This window comes from Neofelis nebulosa, chromosome 7 (genome assembly GCF_028018385.1).
Source record: "Neofelis nebulosa isolate mNeoNeb1 chromosome 7, mNeoNeb1.pri, whole genome shotgun sequence".
Taxonomy (NCBI): Eukaryota; Metazoa; Chordata; class Mammalia; order Carnivora; family Felidae; genus Neofelis; species Neofelis nebulosa.
In genome coordinates this window covers 9,663,548-9,677,734 of record NC_080788.1, presented here as the reverse complement: position 1 = coordinate 9,677,734, position 14,187 = coordinate 9,663,548, and the positions used below count along the sequence as shown (strand labels likewise).

At 46.2% G+C, this 14,187-nt stretch overlaps 1 protein-coding gene across 2 annotated transcripts in view; it reads left to right on the top strand.

Annotated features, from left to right (window-relative positions):
* Positions 1–5,817: 5,817 nt before the first annotated feature.
* AGBL1 (AGBL carboxypeptidase 1) overlaps positions 5,818–14,187 on the top strand; it is an 840,069-nt gene continuing 831,699 nt past the window's right edge. For both annotated transcript variants that reach the window (XM_058736653.1, XM_058736652.1), the window contains exon 1: positions 5,818–6,158. In XM_058736653.1, coding sequence (XP_058592636.1) covers positions 6,108–6,158 — 51 coding nt within the window. In that variant the 5' untranslated portion in view covers positions 5,818–6,107. The remainder of the gene's footprint in view (positions 6,159–14,187) is intronic.

Here is a 14,187-nt window from a genome sequence, read left to right as displayed (position 1 = left end):
CTAGGGCATCACTGCTCAGTCATTCCCACCCTTTCCTCACCTTACACCAGTCACTCCCACATATAATTGCTCATTTAATCCCCCCGCCGATGATTTGAAGTAGGTATTACTTAATCTGTAACAATGGTAATACCAATCATGATAACACCAATAACAACTGCATATATTGAGTGCTTACTGGGTGACACACGGGGCTGAGAACACGGTGATTCTCCAGTCGATTCTCCCAGCAGCCCAATAAGGGGGCATTCTCACCCGCCATTTAACATGAGAAACCTGAGGCACAGAGAGTTTAGGTAACTTTCTCAAAGTCACATAGCTAATAGGTATGTATCTATTGAAATTTAAACTATTTGTCTGGGTCCCACCAAAATCATCCCATGTGCCACCAAGGAGAGTGGGACACATTCCAAAGAGCCTATGACCTGGAGCCATCTTTCTTCATGTCAGCAAGTTACTGAATATACAGTCTGTCCAAGACACCCTGGTTCTGGAATTCCCCTCTGGAACCTTTAGACCAAATGTTCTTTCAGTTTCTGCTGGGCATCCCCAATGTTGAAAAATAGCACTGTGTGGCAGCTATGAAAGCTCAGGACAGTACTGTGCCTGCCCCAAATCGGGTTCCTCGAAGCTTCTGGTTCTCACCTTGAAAACCCATTCCTCCTCCACTTCCTTTCCAGCCTTGGGGACAGCTGTCACACTCCTCTAGAGGCATGGAGCATGGATGGGATCTCTTCTGTTGTGACTCTGACACTACTATTAGTGATGTCTGTAAAAATAATACCCAGCTCTCACTGATGGATACTTCTTTGTACAAGGCATCATGCTGAGACCTGCACAGGTGGGCCTCAGTTCAGCCTCCCTGCCACCCTGGCTACAGATACAATCCCCACTTTAGGGCAATGACATTAGATTGAAGAGACACTTTAGGATATGGGCCATGCTGAAAACTCATATTGGTATCACCTCTGTCTAAACCCCCAAGCCTTTTCCCTATTCAACACTGTTTAGCCAAGTCTCCCCACCTTATTTTTGCACAGTTTGTGTTGGGGAGCCAGGGTAAGGAGCTTCTGGCTCCTTGGCTGTATTATATTTTGTTCTGTAGGATTTGCTCCATCACGCAAGCCTGCTGAAATCTTTTTGGATCCCAGATATGTCGTATGACATATTTCTATCTTTCTCAACTTAGTGTAATCAGGAAATTTGATAAGCATGCAGACTTTATTTTCATTCTAGTCATTGATAAACATGTTGAACAGGGAAGAGCCAGGGGACTGAATTCTCTGGATGATGTTAGACATTAGTGTCAATTTATTTATTGCCACTCTTTGAGTACTGGCATTGTAGTAGCTATGGAGTCATCCTAATTGTATAGGCCTGCACATAAGATACTATGAGAGTCTTGGGCCTGGGATTATGGGACGAGAGGGAAGGTGTGCAGTAAAGAGTTAGCCTTGCCCTAAGAAAGGTCTGGCTCTTGCCCAGCTCCTGAAAAGTATCTCTAAATCCTTGGAATGTTCTGGCTTGATAAGAGTGTTTTGTTTACCTGGAGGAGTTGGGCCATGCTAAATAGTCTATACAAAGAACATGATTTAGATGAGACGTCAGGCCATGTACTATTAGCTTGACCTCTGGAGGAGCTAAGATCAGCCATGTCTATATGACCAACTCCCAGTAAAAACCCTGGACAGCAAGGCTCGGGTGAACTTCCCTGGTTGACAGTACTCTGGGCATGTTGTCACGTGGTTGTTAGGACAAGTAAGCAGCATCTGCATGATGCCTCTGGGGAAGGAAATTGGAAGCTCATGCCTGGGTTCAGCTCTCCTGAGCCCTGCCCTATGTGCCTCTTCCCTTTGCTGATTTTCATCTGCACCCTTTTGTGATAAGAAACAGTAATCAAGTATAATGGCTTTTCTGAGTTCTGTAAGTCCTTCTAGGGAATCATCAAACACGAGGGTGGTCTTGGGGACCCCTGAATTGCAACAGGAATCTCTTGGCCATATTAAATGTGTTTTTCTTTAAAGCCAAAGGACTGAGTTCTAGCCAGGCTTCTGCTTGGATCTGCCTGTGGTTTCCCTATACGTCTCCTTTGAAGGTACAGAGAGAAACAAGTAGGAAGGCCTTTGTCTTCTACATGAAGCAGCCTCCTCCCTGGCCTGCCCCAGGGCCTGGCCTTCCCCTGTTGGCTGCCCCATGTGGTTTAATGGGCACTCATTTCAATCAACTTTGGGCGAGATACTGTATTATCCAAGCTTGGGCCTCAGCTCCTGCCTTTTAGAAAAGTCCCTGCTAAAATTCAAATACTAATGGGAAAGCGCACAGTAAGCTACTATCACCCATTCATATTCAGAGTAAATTAATCAGTCCACAAACAGAACTGGACTCTCATTAAGATGGAATCCAGAAAAGGGAGGTATGGATGCAGGCACTGCTGGGGCTTTCCCATCCAATATGAGAGTAGGAAAGTTTCTGCTGACATGAGGATAGTGGGATCATGGTTGCTGGGGTCCCCACAGGGCAATGTTGAGGTGTGAGTGTTGGGGGATCAACAGGAGGAGTATGTTGAAGGAGTAACAGAATGCTGAAATCAAGCTAGAAGTGAGCCCTAACTTTGTTAGAAAATCAGAGGACACAAACCAGAACTTTATTCCTAGTCTGGCATCCATGTGTCTCCACATGGGCAAGTGGGTGATGGTTCTCTAGAGGGTGAAGCTTTGTGGGGGTGGTGCAGTAGTGGAACAAAGCTGGCCATGTGACACAGGTATGTCTCCAGAGAAAAAGGGGGTATACTACTTGCCTTACTTCCTAGGGATCCTATTGGAAACAAGGTTCATGGTGTAGCTTGGGAAAGGTGTCATTGAGTAGAAGAGGGTGATCCCTTTCTGTAGAGGGTTTTTACCTCACTTGGTGCTACACAATTCCAGTGAGTTGAACTAAGACACCTTGTCAAATGGGGACATTTTTTTTTTTTTTTGTAATGTTTCTTTATGTTTTAGAGAGAGAGAGAGAGAGAGAGTGCCTGGACGTGAGAGAGCACGCTAGTGGGGGAGGGGGCAGAGGTGGGTGAGGGGAGAGACACAGAATCTGAAGCTGGATCCAGGCTCCAAGTTGTCAGCACAGAGCCTGATGCGGGGATCAGAGTCACAAACCACAAGATCATGACCTGAGCTGAAGTTGGACTGAGCGACTGAGCCACCCAGGTGCCTCTCAAATGGGGACAATTTTACCTGAATGCTAACATAAGGGAGTATGACCATAATTCCTTTAGTTATGTCATCAGAGGTACTATTTATGAATTCTCCACTATGAAGGTGGTTTTTCTTTAAACTGCTCTTTAGGTATATATGCAGAGGTTTTATTCCCCCCACCCTTCCCTTTTCTTTATACTGCATTTGAGGAATGGAAGAATCTGCCGTTAAGATAATCACATGGGGACTGTTCACTTCTCCCTGTGCCCTTAGACCTTAGAAGATCATAGATCATGGTCCCTGAAAAGCTCCACCATTTACAGAAGGTGGAAATCCTTAGGGGTCTTCATTTGTTCCCTCCTGCCATTGAAGGAGGTAGAAAGTGTGAGGAGACAAGAGAGGCTCAACCCCCACCCCCACTGAGTAAACATGAGATGTCACAATCAGTTCGGTGGAAGTTCTCACATTTAAAGCCATTATAAGTAGAAGTTTCCAGAAGGCAGGAACCACATGCATTTGTCCTTGAATTTGAGGGCTTGGCCAGGCCTGGCTTTGAGGAGAGAATGTCTGAGGTGCTGACTCCTGACTCAGGACTTTAGGACATTTAGGCCAACAAAGATCATGAAATGCACTCTCTTCCCTCTGTCACAACTGTGCTTGCACAGCTGCTGGCTGGATGCTTTGACGCTCACGAAAGCTCCCCAATCTCTGCATGGGGGAGTTGGCTGTGAGCCGAGATCTTTCTGTCTAGCTGTGCTCTCAGTCGGTCATGAACCTCAGTGAGCTCACTCTCTAATTTCACACCCTGAAGTTGTGCTGTGTGTCTGCTGGCCCCCAGTTATTGGGGTGAAAACTGTCAGACATCAAACACACAGGCTGTCCTGGCAATGTAATCAATATGGTCAAAATAGGGGCTTCCTGGGGGTGCCTGGGTGGCTCATTCGGTTGAGTATCTGAGTGTAAATTAAAAAAATTTTTTTTTAATATTTTTTATTTTTGAGAGAGACAGCGACAGTGTGTGAGTAGGGGAGGGACAGACAGAGAGGGAGACACAGAAGCCAAAGCAGGCTCCAGGCTCTGAGCTGTCAGAACAGAGCCCAACGTGGGGCTCGAACTCATGAGCTGTGAAATCATGACCTGAGTCGAAGTGGGTCACCCAACCGACTGAGCCACCCAGGTGCCCCAAGTGTCCAACTTTAGCTCAGGTCACGACCTCATAGCTCATGAGTTCACACCCTGCGTCGGCCGCTCTTCTGTCAGCACAGAGCCTACTTGGGATTGTCTGTTTCTGTCTCTCTCTGCCCCTCCCCCACTCACACTCTCTCAACAATAAAAATATATTATATGTGTATATATATATATATATATATATATACACATATATATATTAATGTTTATTTTTGAGAGAGAGAGAGAGACAGAGCATGGGTGGGGGAGGAGCAGAGGGAGAGGAAGACACAGAGTCCAAAACAGGCTCCAGGCTCTGAGCTGTCAGCACAGAGCCCGATCTGGGGCTCGAACCCACGAACCGTGAGATCATGACCTCAGCCGAAGTTGGACGCTTAACTGACTGAGCCACCCAGGCACCCTAAAAATATATACATTAAAAACAAAAAACAAAAAAACAAGACCCAGGGGCTTCCCAAACTTTAATCTGCTAGTAATTTTTTTTTAAGTTTATTTATTTTGAGAGAGAGAGCATGAATGAGTGGGGGAGGGGCAGAGAGAGAGGGAGAGAGAGAGAATCCCAAGCAGGCCCTGCACTGTCAGCACAGAGCCTGATGCAGGGCTTGAACCCACAAAATGTGAGATTATGACCTGAGCTGAAATTGAGTCGGGTGTTTGAGCCGCCCCGGTGCCGCGATAGTAAGTTTGTTAACCGGCTTTGATTCTTCTGAGGATCTTGGGAAAACGTAGACTCTGATTCCAGAGCTCTGTGGTGGGGTCTAACAGGCTTCCCGGTGAGGCACCCAACCACATTCTGAAAAGCTGGCACCTAACGGACTGTTAGGTGTTGACATGGGGAGAAGGATTGGGTGACCAATTAGCCACTAAAACCCTTCTCACACACTCAAGCGGAGGACACAGAAAGAGATCACGGATCCCACATTGGTCCTGAGGACTTTCAGGCAGGGCAGGTGCGTGGAGCTCCGTTACCTGTATCAATGTGTTTGCAACAGGAGGAGGCAGGATGGCTTTATGGTTAGTGCCTGTGCCTCAGGGCCAGCTTGTCTCTTTGAGAGCTGTTTTCTTAGGGCTTAACACCTCCGCGCCTCGGTTTTCTCATTTGAAAACAAAGATGGGGTACTAACAGACTGTCCTCCATCGGGGTGCGGTGGGACATAACAGGTTACATAAGGGACCCTGCTTGTAGTTGCCCGCAGCAGTTATTTCCTTCTCGGCCAGAGCTCCCGTCCCTGAGCCTGGGACCTCAGGGGGCCCTGGGCTTCTGTGCCCTGCCTGCATGGTTGTGCAAGCAGCCTTGGGTCTCCTGTTACCCGGGAGCCAGCAACAGACCAAAATAACGGGAGGGGACAAGCGGGGAGGGCCGAGAGAGCCTCTGCAGGGAGTCTGACCAGGTCAGCTGGGAATGCCTGTCAGCCATCCAGGGTGGCTCCTGCGTGGGCCTGGAGGTGGGTGAGTGACTCACGCTGGTGCCCTCTCCACCCCCATGCCCAAATGCTCAGCCCTCCCCGGGCCGGGGCTCACCTAATCCCCACAGTGGGAGTCGGGGGGCATTTGCGCCTGAGCCGAGGGCTAGGGTTGCAGCGCGGTGACTTCACACTCAGCAGCATGTGCAGCTGAGGCCTCCGTGCAGCAGGCTCCCGCGAGGTGGGCAGCGAGGTCAGCTTGGCAGCCGCTGCCTCTCCAGTCCCGATCTGGCCGCAGGCAGCCGGTTCCCCGAGACCCAAGGAAGGGATGGCCGAACAAGAAGCCAGTGGGCTGCAGGTCCTGCTGCGCACGCTTCAGGTAGGAAGGGGTGGAGGGGTGTGGGGCCCAGCAGGCTGGGTCTCTGCTGGCCAGCCTGCCTTGGAGCTGTGCTCCCGCAGAGTCCTCTCTGGCACCAGTGGCCAGTTTGCCAACCAGCAAGAGCACACAGGAGCCAGCAGCAGCTCTCACCTTGAGGCTGACCTAAGTGATGCTATGGTCTTTAAATATTAACTACAACCATGTCGATGAGTGTGCTCTGCTACAGTTATTGAACCTGATGGGATTAGAGGCTCGGGCTGAAAGATCCGGGTTTGCTAGAGATGGGCAAGATGGAGAAAATGTGTGTCTGGCAAATGAAGGCCTGGCAGGAGAGCCGTGGGGATCACCTAGAATAACATGGAAGGAAAAGGGGGAGCAGGGGAGAGGACTCCTCTGGGGTTCCTCTGCTCCATGCCTACCACAGGGCTTCCCAAAGAGGGGTCTGCATCAGAACTGCCTAGGATGCCTGCTACGAGTGCGTCTTCCCAGGTGGGATGTGGCCAGAATGAATCGGAATCACCAGGGATAGGGGCCTGGGAAGCTGCCTCCCCTTGTGTGATTCTGTTCACTCCTGGCTGTGAGAATTCTTGTCCTAGAGTAGTAGTTTGCAAACTTGTCTGTGCACTAGAATCACCTGCAGAGTGTTAGAGATTGGTGATGCCTGGGACCCATTCACCAGAATTTGGATTTAATTGGTCTGGGGAGCAACCTGAACCTGATTGGAGCAAACTCCCTAGGTGGGCTCATTGTGCAGTTAAGGGCCAGAACCACTGCCCTAAGACTTGGGTAGATGCTTGCACTTAACCTGATTCTGGGAATGCCAGGGCTCAAAGGGTACTGAGAGGTCTTTTGATTCAGGATCCTACACCTGAAGTCCATAGACAGGCCTCTCCAGAAGATGGGCTTCAGGGACCCCATGACCCTATCTCCTGATTTAGAGTGGAAATGTTTTGTCCTTACGTTCATTTTCGCCTGCTCTGAAAAGCTGTCTTAGTTTTCCTCTGATTCTTAAGGAAATCTGTATCCCTAAAAAATCTAAGAACCAATAAATCCAACCTTCCAGTGGACAAAAAAAACTGAGTCTCAGAAGTGAAATAGCTTCCCCAAGGTCATATAACTCCTTGATAGAGAAACTGAGACTAGCACCAAAGAACTTCTATATCGGGTTGACTTACAGTCTTTTGACTCATTCTATCTGATGCATAAAAGGCAAGAATGCATCTGGGCTAGAAGTATGGGGGGAGGGGGTGGGAGTGGACCTCAAAGTAAATTTGCAGTTGGTGCCGGAAGTCACTGCAGGTTCAACTCAATCTCCTGTATTCCCACCAGTGGGGATTTATAATTGATATTTAGAATGATCGCTCCAGGGCAATGCAAAATTCTCAATCATCAAAGAAAGATTTAATTATGTTCAATATATCCTACTTAGTTCCCAATTAACCAGAACATTAAAATAACCGGAACATGCTTCCCCTGTGTGCTTGGCTGATCAGAATCTAGTTGTAGAATTGATTTGGGTTCCTGGCCCAGCCCTCTTAAAGTGTCTCCATGAGGCCTGTTCCTGTCTTGACAATTAGTTAGAACTCTGACATACTTTTAAAAAAGAGAACCCAGAGCAGACGTTCTGTGGAATGATGTTTCACAATGGGTTTGATGCTCTACCCTTGAGGACTCCCAGCTTTCTGGATTGCCAAAATGCTTTTGATTGGGAAATCCCGAAGTTCTTATTAATTCAAGCCAGTACCTCCTTCCTCATGCATGAAGCTGATAGAAGGCTTTGTTTTGCTTCTCAAACCTCTGAGGAAGACAGTGGTTATGTCTGAGCAGGATGTGAGCTCAGTATGAGTTCCTTGTGTCTTTCAGGAGCACCCCAGAACATTGCCAAGGGAAGGGAGAAAGAGAAGGAGAACAGATAAACAGAAAAAGCAAGCACAGAAATGACAAATGTCCCCATGACATGTTAGTAGAAATCCCCATCCCAGAACATCACCACTTCTGCCTTTGGGGGGCACAATAATAAAACCAGATCATGAAGGAATAGGCAGTTTCCACCTGTTACCTTTTGCTGTGCAAATGCGAAAGGGAGAGGTGACTTTTCCTACCTCAGTTTATGTACAGCTTACCTCTGTCCTGAAGGTATCAGAATCAGATTTTTACCCATTTTCCAAGTCCCTGATTCACAGCTGGGGTTTGAGGCAGAAAATCAGATTGAGTCTCGAGGGCCTGGGTGAGGGAAGAGGCAGCCCACAGCGCAGGTGTGAGAGACAGAAAGAATTGGACCCCGTCCCCATTTCTGGCACTTACCAGCTGTATGTCCTTAGGCAAGTCCCTCAACCTCTCTGAGCCTTCATTTCTATATCTATAAAAAGAAGACAATAAAAATATGTTCCTCAGTGGTTTGTGCGAGGATTAAGAGAATCCATTTGAAAAGTGTTTATAAACTATAAATGACTGCTCAAATGCCTGTAGTTTTTATGACTTCCCCAGTCAAGTCACAGTGGAGAAGCTGGGAACACTAGCCTACCCTTTTCATCAACCTGCCCTGCTTTTTTCCCCGGGTGGGCTCCAGTATACTTGGGTAAAAGGGAGGTGTCTCATTCTGTCCCGCTCGCATGTCTCCATGTGGGTTGAGCTAATGGGAAGGATGGGGAGCTGCCAGGGTAGCAGGATGTGGGCTCCACGCCAGCTCTGATGCCGTGAGCCCTCACCCGGAGGCATCCTACAACATGCCAATTAAATCCCTTATCAACACATGAAAAATGTATCATTATTCGGTCAGCTTTGGCACACTCTGAGCCACAATGTGGGCACGGTTTTGCTATTTGCATTTGTACTTTATTATTTTATGTTATAGCTCAAACCGAATTCTAGGTTGGCATTGTTGCCAAATGTGCACAGTGAACTCCTTTTCTCAACTTGGGCTCCAGGAACATTATCTATTATGGATTGTGAACCAGGCTGCAGGATGTGAAGCTTCCTGTCTTGAGTTAGCATTAAGCTAATATAATCTTAGTATTAAGCTAAGATAATAGAAAACCCGGATGGGACCACAACTTTACTTTTCCCCTTGGACTTCTTCTTCCAAGGATTATTTCCAAGACAACAGGTGATTTCAGCCCCTGGGCTGCAAAGAGGGGATGAGTGAAAAAAACGGTGATTGATATGTTTCATTCACAACTCTTGGGAGTTGTGTTTCAAAACATGGGCTTGGAAATTTCCTTTCTAGAATTCTGTGCGGAAGATGTGGGGATCTCCATCTATTGTACATCAAAAGGGCCAGGTGGCACAGAAATGGAGCTTTCCTTCTGGACAGAAACAGAAAGGTTTGGACAAATCAAGGGGATATTTTTCCTTTTAGGTAGCAAGCACTGTTGTACGCTTTCTAGAGATCACAGAATTTATCTCTTTTGGGGAGTCTGAGACTGTCTGAGGGTTTTGGAGAGCTCTACCTCAACCGCAACACAAACATGAAAACAAACTGAAGTCTTTTAATTTCAAGCACCAGTAGAAGCTAAGAAAAAGAAAAATCCCATAAGAACACGCATCAGATGAAAAAGGAACAAAGTGGGCAAGAATTAGCATCTGTGTCTAAGGAGTACTTGGTGCCGGTCAAAGTAGGGCATGAAGAGGATGGTGGTGGGTGGGCGGGCGTATGCTGAGATGGAACTGGAGAGAAACCTTTATTCGGTGTTTTGTTTTCCAAGAAACTGTTGCTTTCACAGCTACTTAAGTTATTTGGAATTAGAGATTGGAAAAAAAATGAACATTTATTAAGGGTCTGCTCTCTGCCAAGTTTTCACATTCATTACCTAACATCACTCTCTCTGCCACCTGTGAGGGAGGTGTGGTTGTTCTGTCTTATAAAGGAGGACACTGACCCTCAAGGGAAGATTAGGATGCTTAAGGGTCCATGACAGAAACTTAGCAAATCCCTAGAAGAAGGATGTGAACCATATCTTGTCACTCCGAAGTCCTTCCACTGGACTACATTGCTTACATGACCTAGGGAATGCCCAGTCATTCTTTGTTTGAGGGCACTACTGTAGCCTGATGGAAACTGAAGGTTGAGGTGTATGGATTCTCTATGAAAGGGGGAGTTTTATTTAGAACTAAAATCTTCCATATATTGTTTTGTTATGTGGATAAATAACTCTTGATAAAGGAAGGCAACACTTTTGATTTGGGTCAATTAGATATTTTTAATATCCATCCCTCTATCCATTTCTTCATCCATCCCTTCATTCATCTTTCCATCTTTCCATCCATCCATCCCTCCATCTGTCTTTCCATCCATCCATCCATCCATCCATCCATCCATCCATCCATCCATCTTTCCCTCCATCTATCACTCCATCCATCTTCCATCCTTCCATTTATCCATCCATCCATCCATCCATCCATCCATCCATCCATCCATCCATGCCTCTATAGCCTTCTATGTGCTAGAAGAGATCCAGAGGAGACTATTTGGTAGGATGACATGTTAAGAAGAGCAAGGTCATTGGATCTTGGCTCAGTCAGGTGAAACTTTTGTGACTCAGGAGAAACTATTGAACTTCTCTTTCCTGAATTTTTTTTCATCTGAAAAATGAGAATTACTCTTCCTACTCATAGGCTTATTATATGTTTAGAGAAAAATGCATGTAAAGAGCTAAGCATGGTGGTATGTATCCGATAAATAGCAATCACTATAATTAAACACAGTCCCTGCTCCCATGAAAATACAATGTTAAAATGAAAAGGTAGGAGGATAAAAATATTTGTAGAGCAGGTCTGTATGCAATGAATGCCATGGTGAAGGTAAACATCAAAAGAAAATTCTATAGAAGTTGGGAAAAGAAACTCCTCTTGGCTGGAGGTTCAGGGAAAGCCTTGTAAAGTGGGTCAGATTTCAGCAGGGGAAGGTATGATTCCCAGAGTGGGGAGGGTGCTCAGCGATCTTCCCCATGCCCAAAAAGTGTGGAGAGGATTCAGGACTTGCCTTGGCACTGAGTTTGATTAAAACTGAAAGTACATGAAGAAGAAGAAAGGAGATAGAAATGTAAGTTTGCCGAAATGCTAGAGAGTCTTGAGTGCAAACTTCAGATCTAACCATGCCCTTGGGGATGGCTGCCTATCCCTAAATGTGGGTGGTGGTGGCCACAGGACATTCAGCCAAGGCAACAGTTCTAAAGCTAATTGGTGGGTTTGAGCCCTGCCTCAGGCTCTGTGCTGACAGCTCAGAGCCTGAAGCCTGCTTCGAATTCTGTGTGTGTCTCTCTCTCTGCCCCTTCCCTGCTAGTGCTCTGTCTCTCTGTCTCTGTCTCTCTCTCAAAATAAACATCAAAAAAAATTAAGCTAATTGGACAGCGGGTCTTTTGACATGAAGGTGTCACTGCTTTCTCTTGTCAAGTAATGTGATGTGTTCCCCCCAACCTCCCCATCCCTGACCTGCCTTCTGTCCCTGGTCCTCTTCCTATCCTGTCCCCAGCCTCCAGCCCCAACCTGCAGACCTTTCCTGTCACTTAACTCAGTTCTGCATCTCACCCCAAACTAAGCATATTTCTCTTCCTAATCCCACCCTGGGAGAAAGCCTGGGATGAACTGAAGTTCAGGGATTGGGAAAGGAGAACTGTTTTAAACATTTCTCTCCCTCTCTCTTTCTCTCTGTCTCTCTCTCTCTCTCTCTCCCTCTCTCCCTCTCTCTCTCCCTCCCTCCCTCCCTCCCTCCCTCTCTCTCTCATTTTGTAATTTGGAAGGAACAAATTATGTTAGAGGCAGCATTCAAATGTTCTTGTGTCAAAGCAGCTCTGATCACATGGCTATATTCCAAAGACCAGCATTGAGTTGAAAAGTCCTGTTCTCACTTGGGAATTGAGAGCAGTTGGCATTTCTATTCCCTGAGCCCAGATTCTGGATCTGATTGCTTTCTTGAACACCCACCTCCACAGGGCAGGGGCTGAGGGACATGGGGCCAGCATTGCTTTGAGATGTAATTGGAAATTTGGCATTACTGATGACATGTTGAAGCAAATGGCCAACAGAGAGACCCACACCCACAGTAGGAATCTGTAACCCGGCAACATTTACTCTACAATTTACTCAGTTACTAAAACTGGAACCACTCTTTTTTTGTTATGGTGGTAAAATATACATAACATGAAATTTACCGTCTTAATCATTTCTAAGTGTAGCGATCAGTGGCATTAAGTATATTCATGTTGTTGTACAACCATCACTGCCAGCTGTCTCTAGAACTTTTTCAATTCCCCAAACTGGAAACTTGGTACACATTAAACACTAATTTCCCACTCCCCCAGCTCCTGGCAACCACCCTTGTACATTCTGTCTCTGTGAATTTGACTATTCCAGGTACTTCATATGAATGGACTTTTATGGTGTTTGTCCTTTTGTGTCTGGCTTATTTCACCTAGCATGATGTTTTATAATGGAACCACTCTTACAAAAGCTAAATAGTCTTAGTTGGGGCCCTGGGAGTTGGGGACATTTGTAACCAAGGAGGGGAAGTTGGTCTGGGTTGCCAGTTACTGTATCTGTAAGGGTGGAACAGGTATCTACAACTCAAGCAGGCTGGGGAGAAATGCACCGTCTCGGGTGTGACCTCCAGATCCTTTTGTCAAACCTCAAGTGAAGGAAGTTGAGGGTTGGTGGGATCCATACTTTTTCCATGAGTGATAAAAAATATCACTTCAAATTGATAGATCTCCAAGCCACACTCTTGTTAGAGAAAAGGGTGTGTATGTAGGATGAGGGAGAGATTAATAGCAGAGATACTGGGAATAAATGAACAAGTGGAACAGGGGCACCTGGGTGACTCGGTTAAGTGTCTGATTCTTGATTTAGGCTCAGGTCATGATCTCATTGTTTGTGGGATCGAGCCCTGTGTCAGGCTCTACATTGACAAAGTGGAGCCTTTGGGATTCTCTCTCTCCTCTCTCTCTGCTCCTCTCCTGCTTTCTCTCTCTCTCTCTCAAAATAAATAAATAAATCTTAAAAAAAAAAAAGAATAAGTGGAACAAAGGACATGGAAGCAGACATAATGGTACAAAGTATGTGCTCAATACATATTTTTCCTTTCTGTCCTTCCTCCCTCTTCCCTCCCTCCCTCTCTCCCTTCTTTCTCCTTCCTTCCTTCCTTCCTTCCTTCCTTCCTTCCTTCCTTCCTTCCTTCCTTCCTTCCTTCCTTCCTTCCTTCCTTCCCTCCTTCCTTCCTCCCTCCCTCCTCTCTCCCTCCCTCCTTCTTTTTCTCCCTCCCATTTTTCTTCCTTCCCCTTTTTCTTTACTTTTTTAAAATATTTTTTTGCAAACCAAATCCATCCACATAGCTAGTGCCCAGATGAAGTAATGGTAAACTCCATTACTCTTAACCCCCTTCAGTCACTTCTCCCCCATTGTGGCCACTAGCCTCGTTTCTAACACCACAGATTAGTCGTGCATGCTCTGTACTTCATATAAACAGAGCACTGCAGCCAATCTTCTTTTGACTCAGCATTCTGTACTTCCTCCATGTGGCTGCCTGTAGTGGCAGATTGTTCATATTCTCATTGCCGAAGAGCATTACATCATGTGAATATGCCACCATTTATTTGTCCTTTCTAGAGTTGATGATACTTGGGGTAGTTTCCTTTTTTGGGTTTGAACAGTGTTGTCGTGAACATTCTAGTACATGTTTTTGGGAACACAGGTATGCGTGTCTGTTGGGTATACATCCAGGAGTGGAGCTGATAATAAGTTTAGTAGGAAAGAACACTTTTCAAGAATGGGTGCTCCAAAATAAGCACCTATTAGCCATGTAAATACCATTACTTTGTGAGAGTTCTGGACCTCCACATCCTTGCCCAAATGTGCTCAATCCATATTTGTAGTTGGACCTGGCTTGAGATTCTTTGCATGGAGAGACTTTGTCAGATTCACATTCTGTGTGTTCAGTTCCCCCTATGTGGTCCCCCTCATAGTAATAGTTAAAACAATAACTTACATTTATTGAACAGTCAGGAGCTGTGCAAAGTCCTTCACACGCATTGTATCA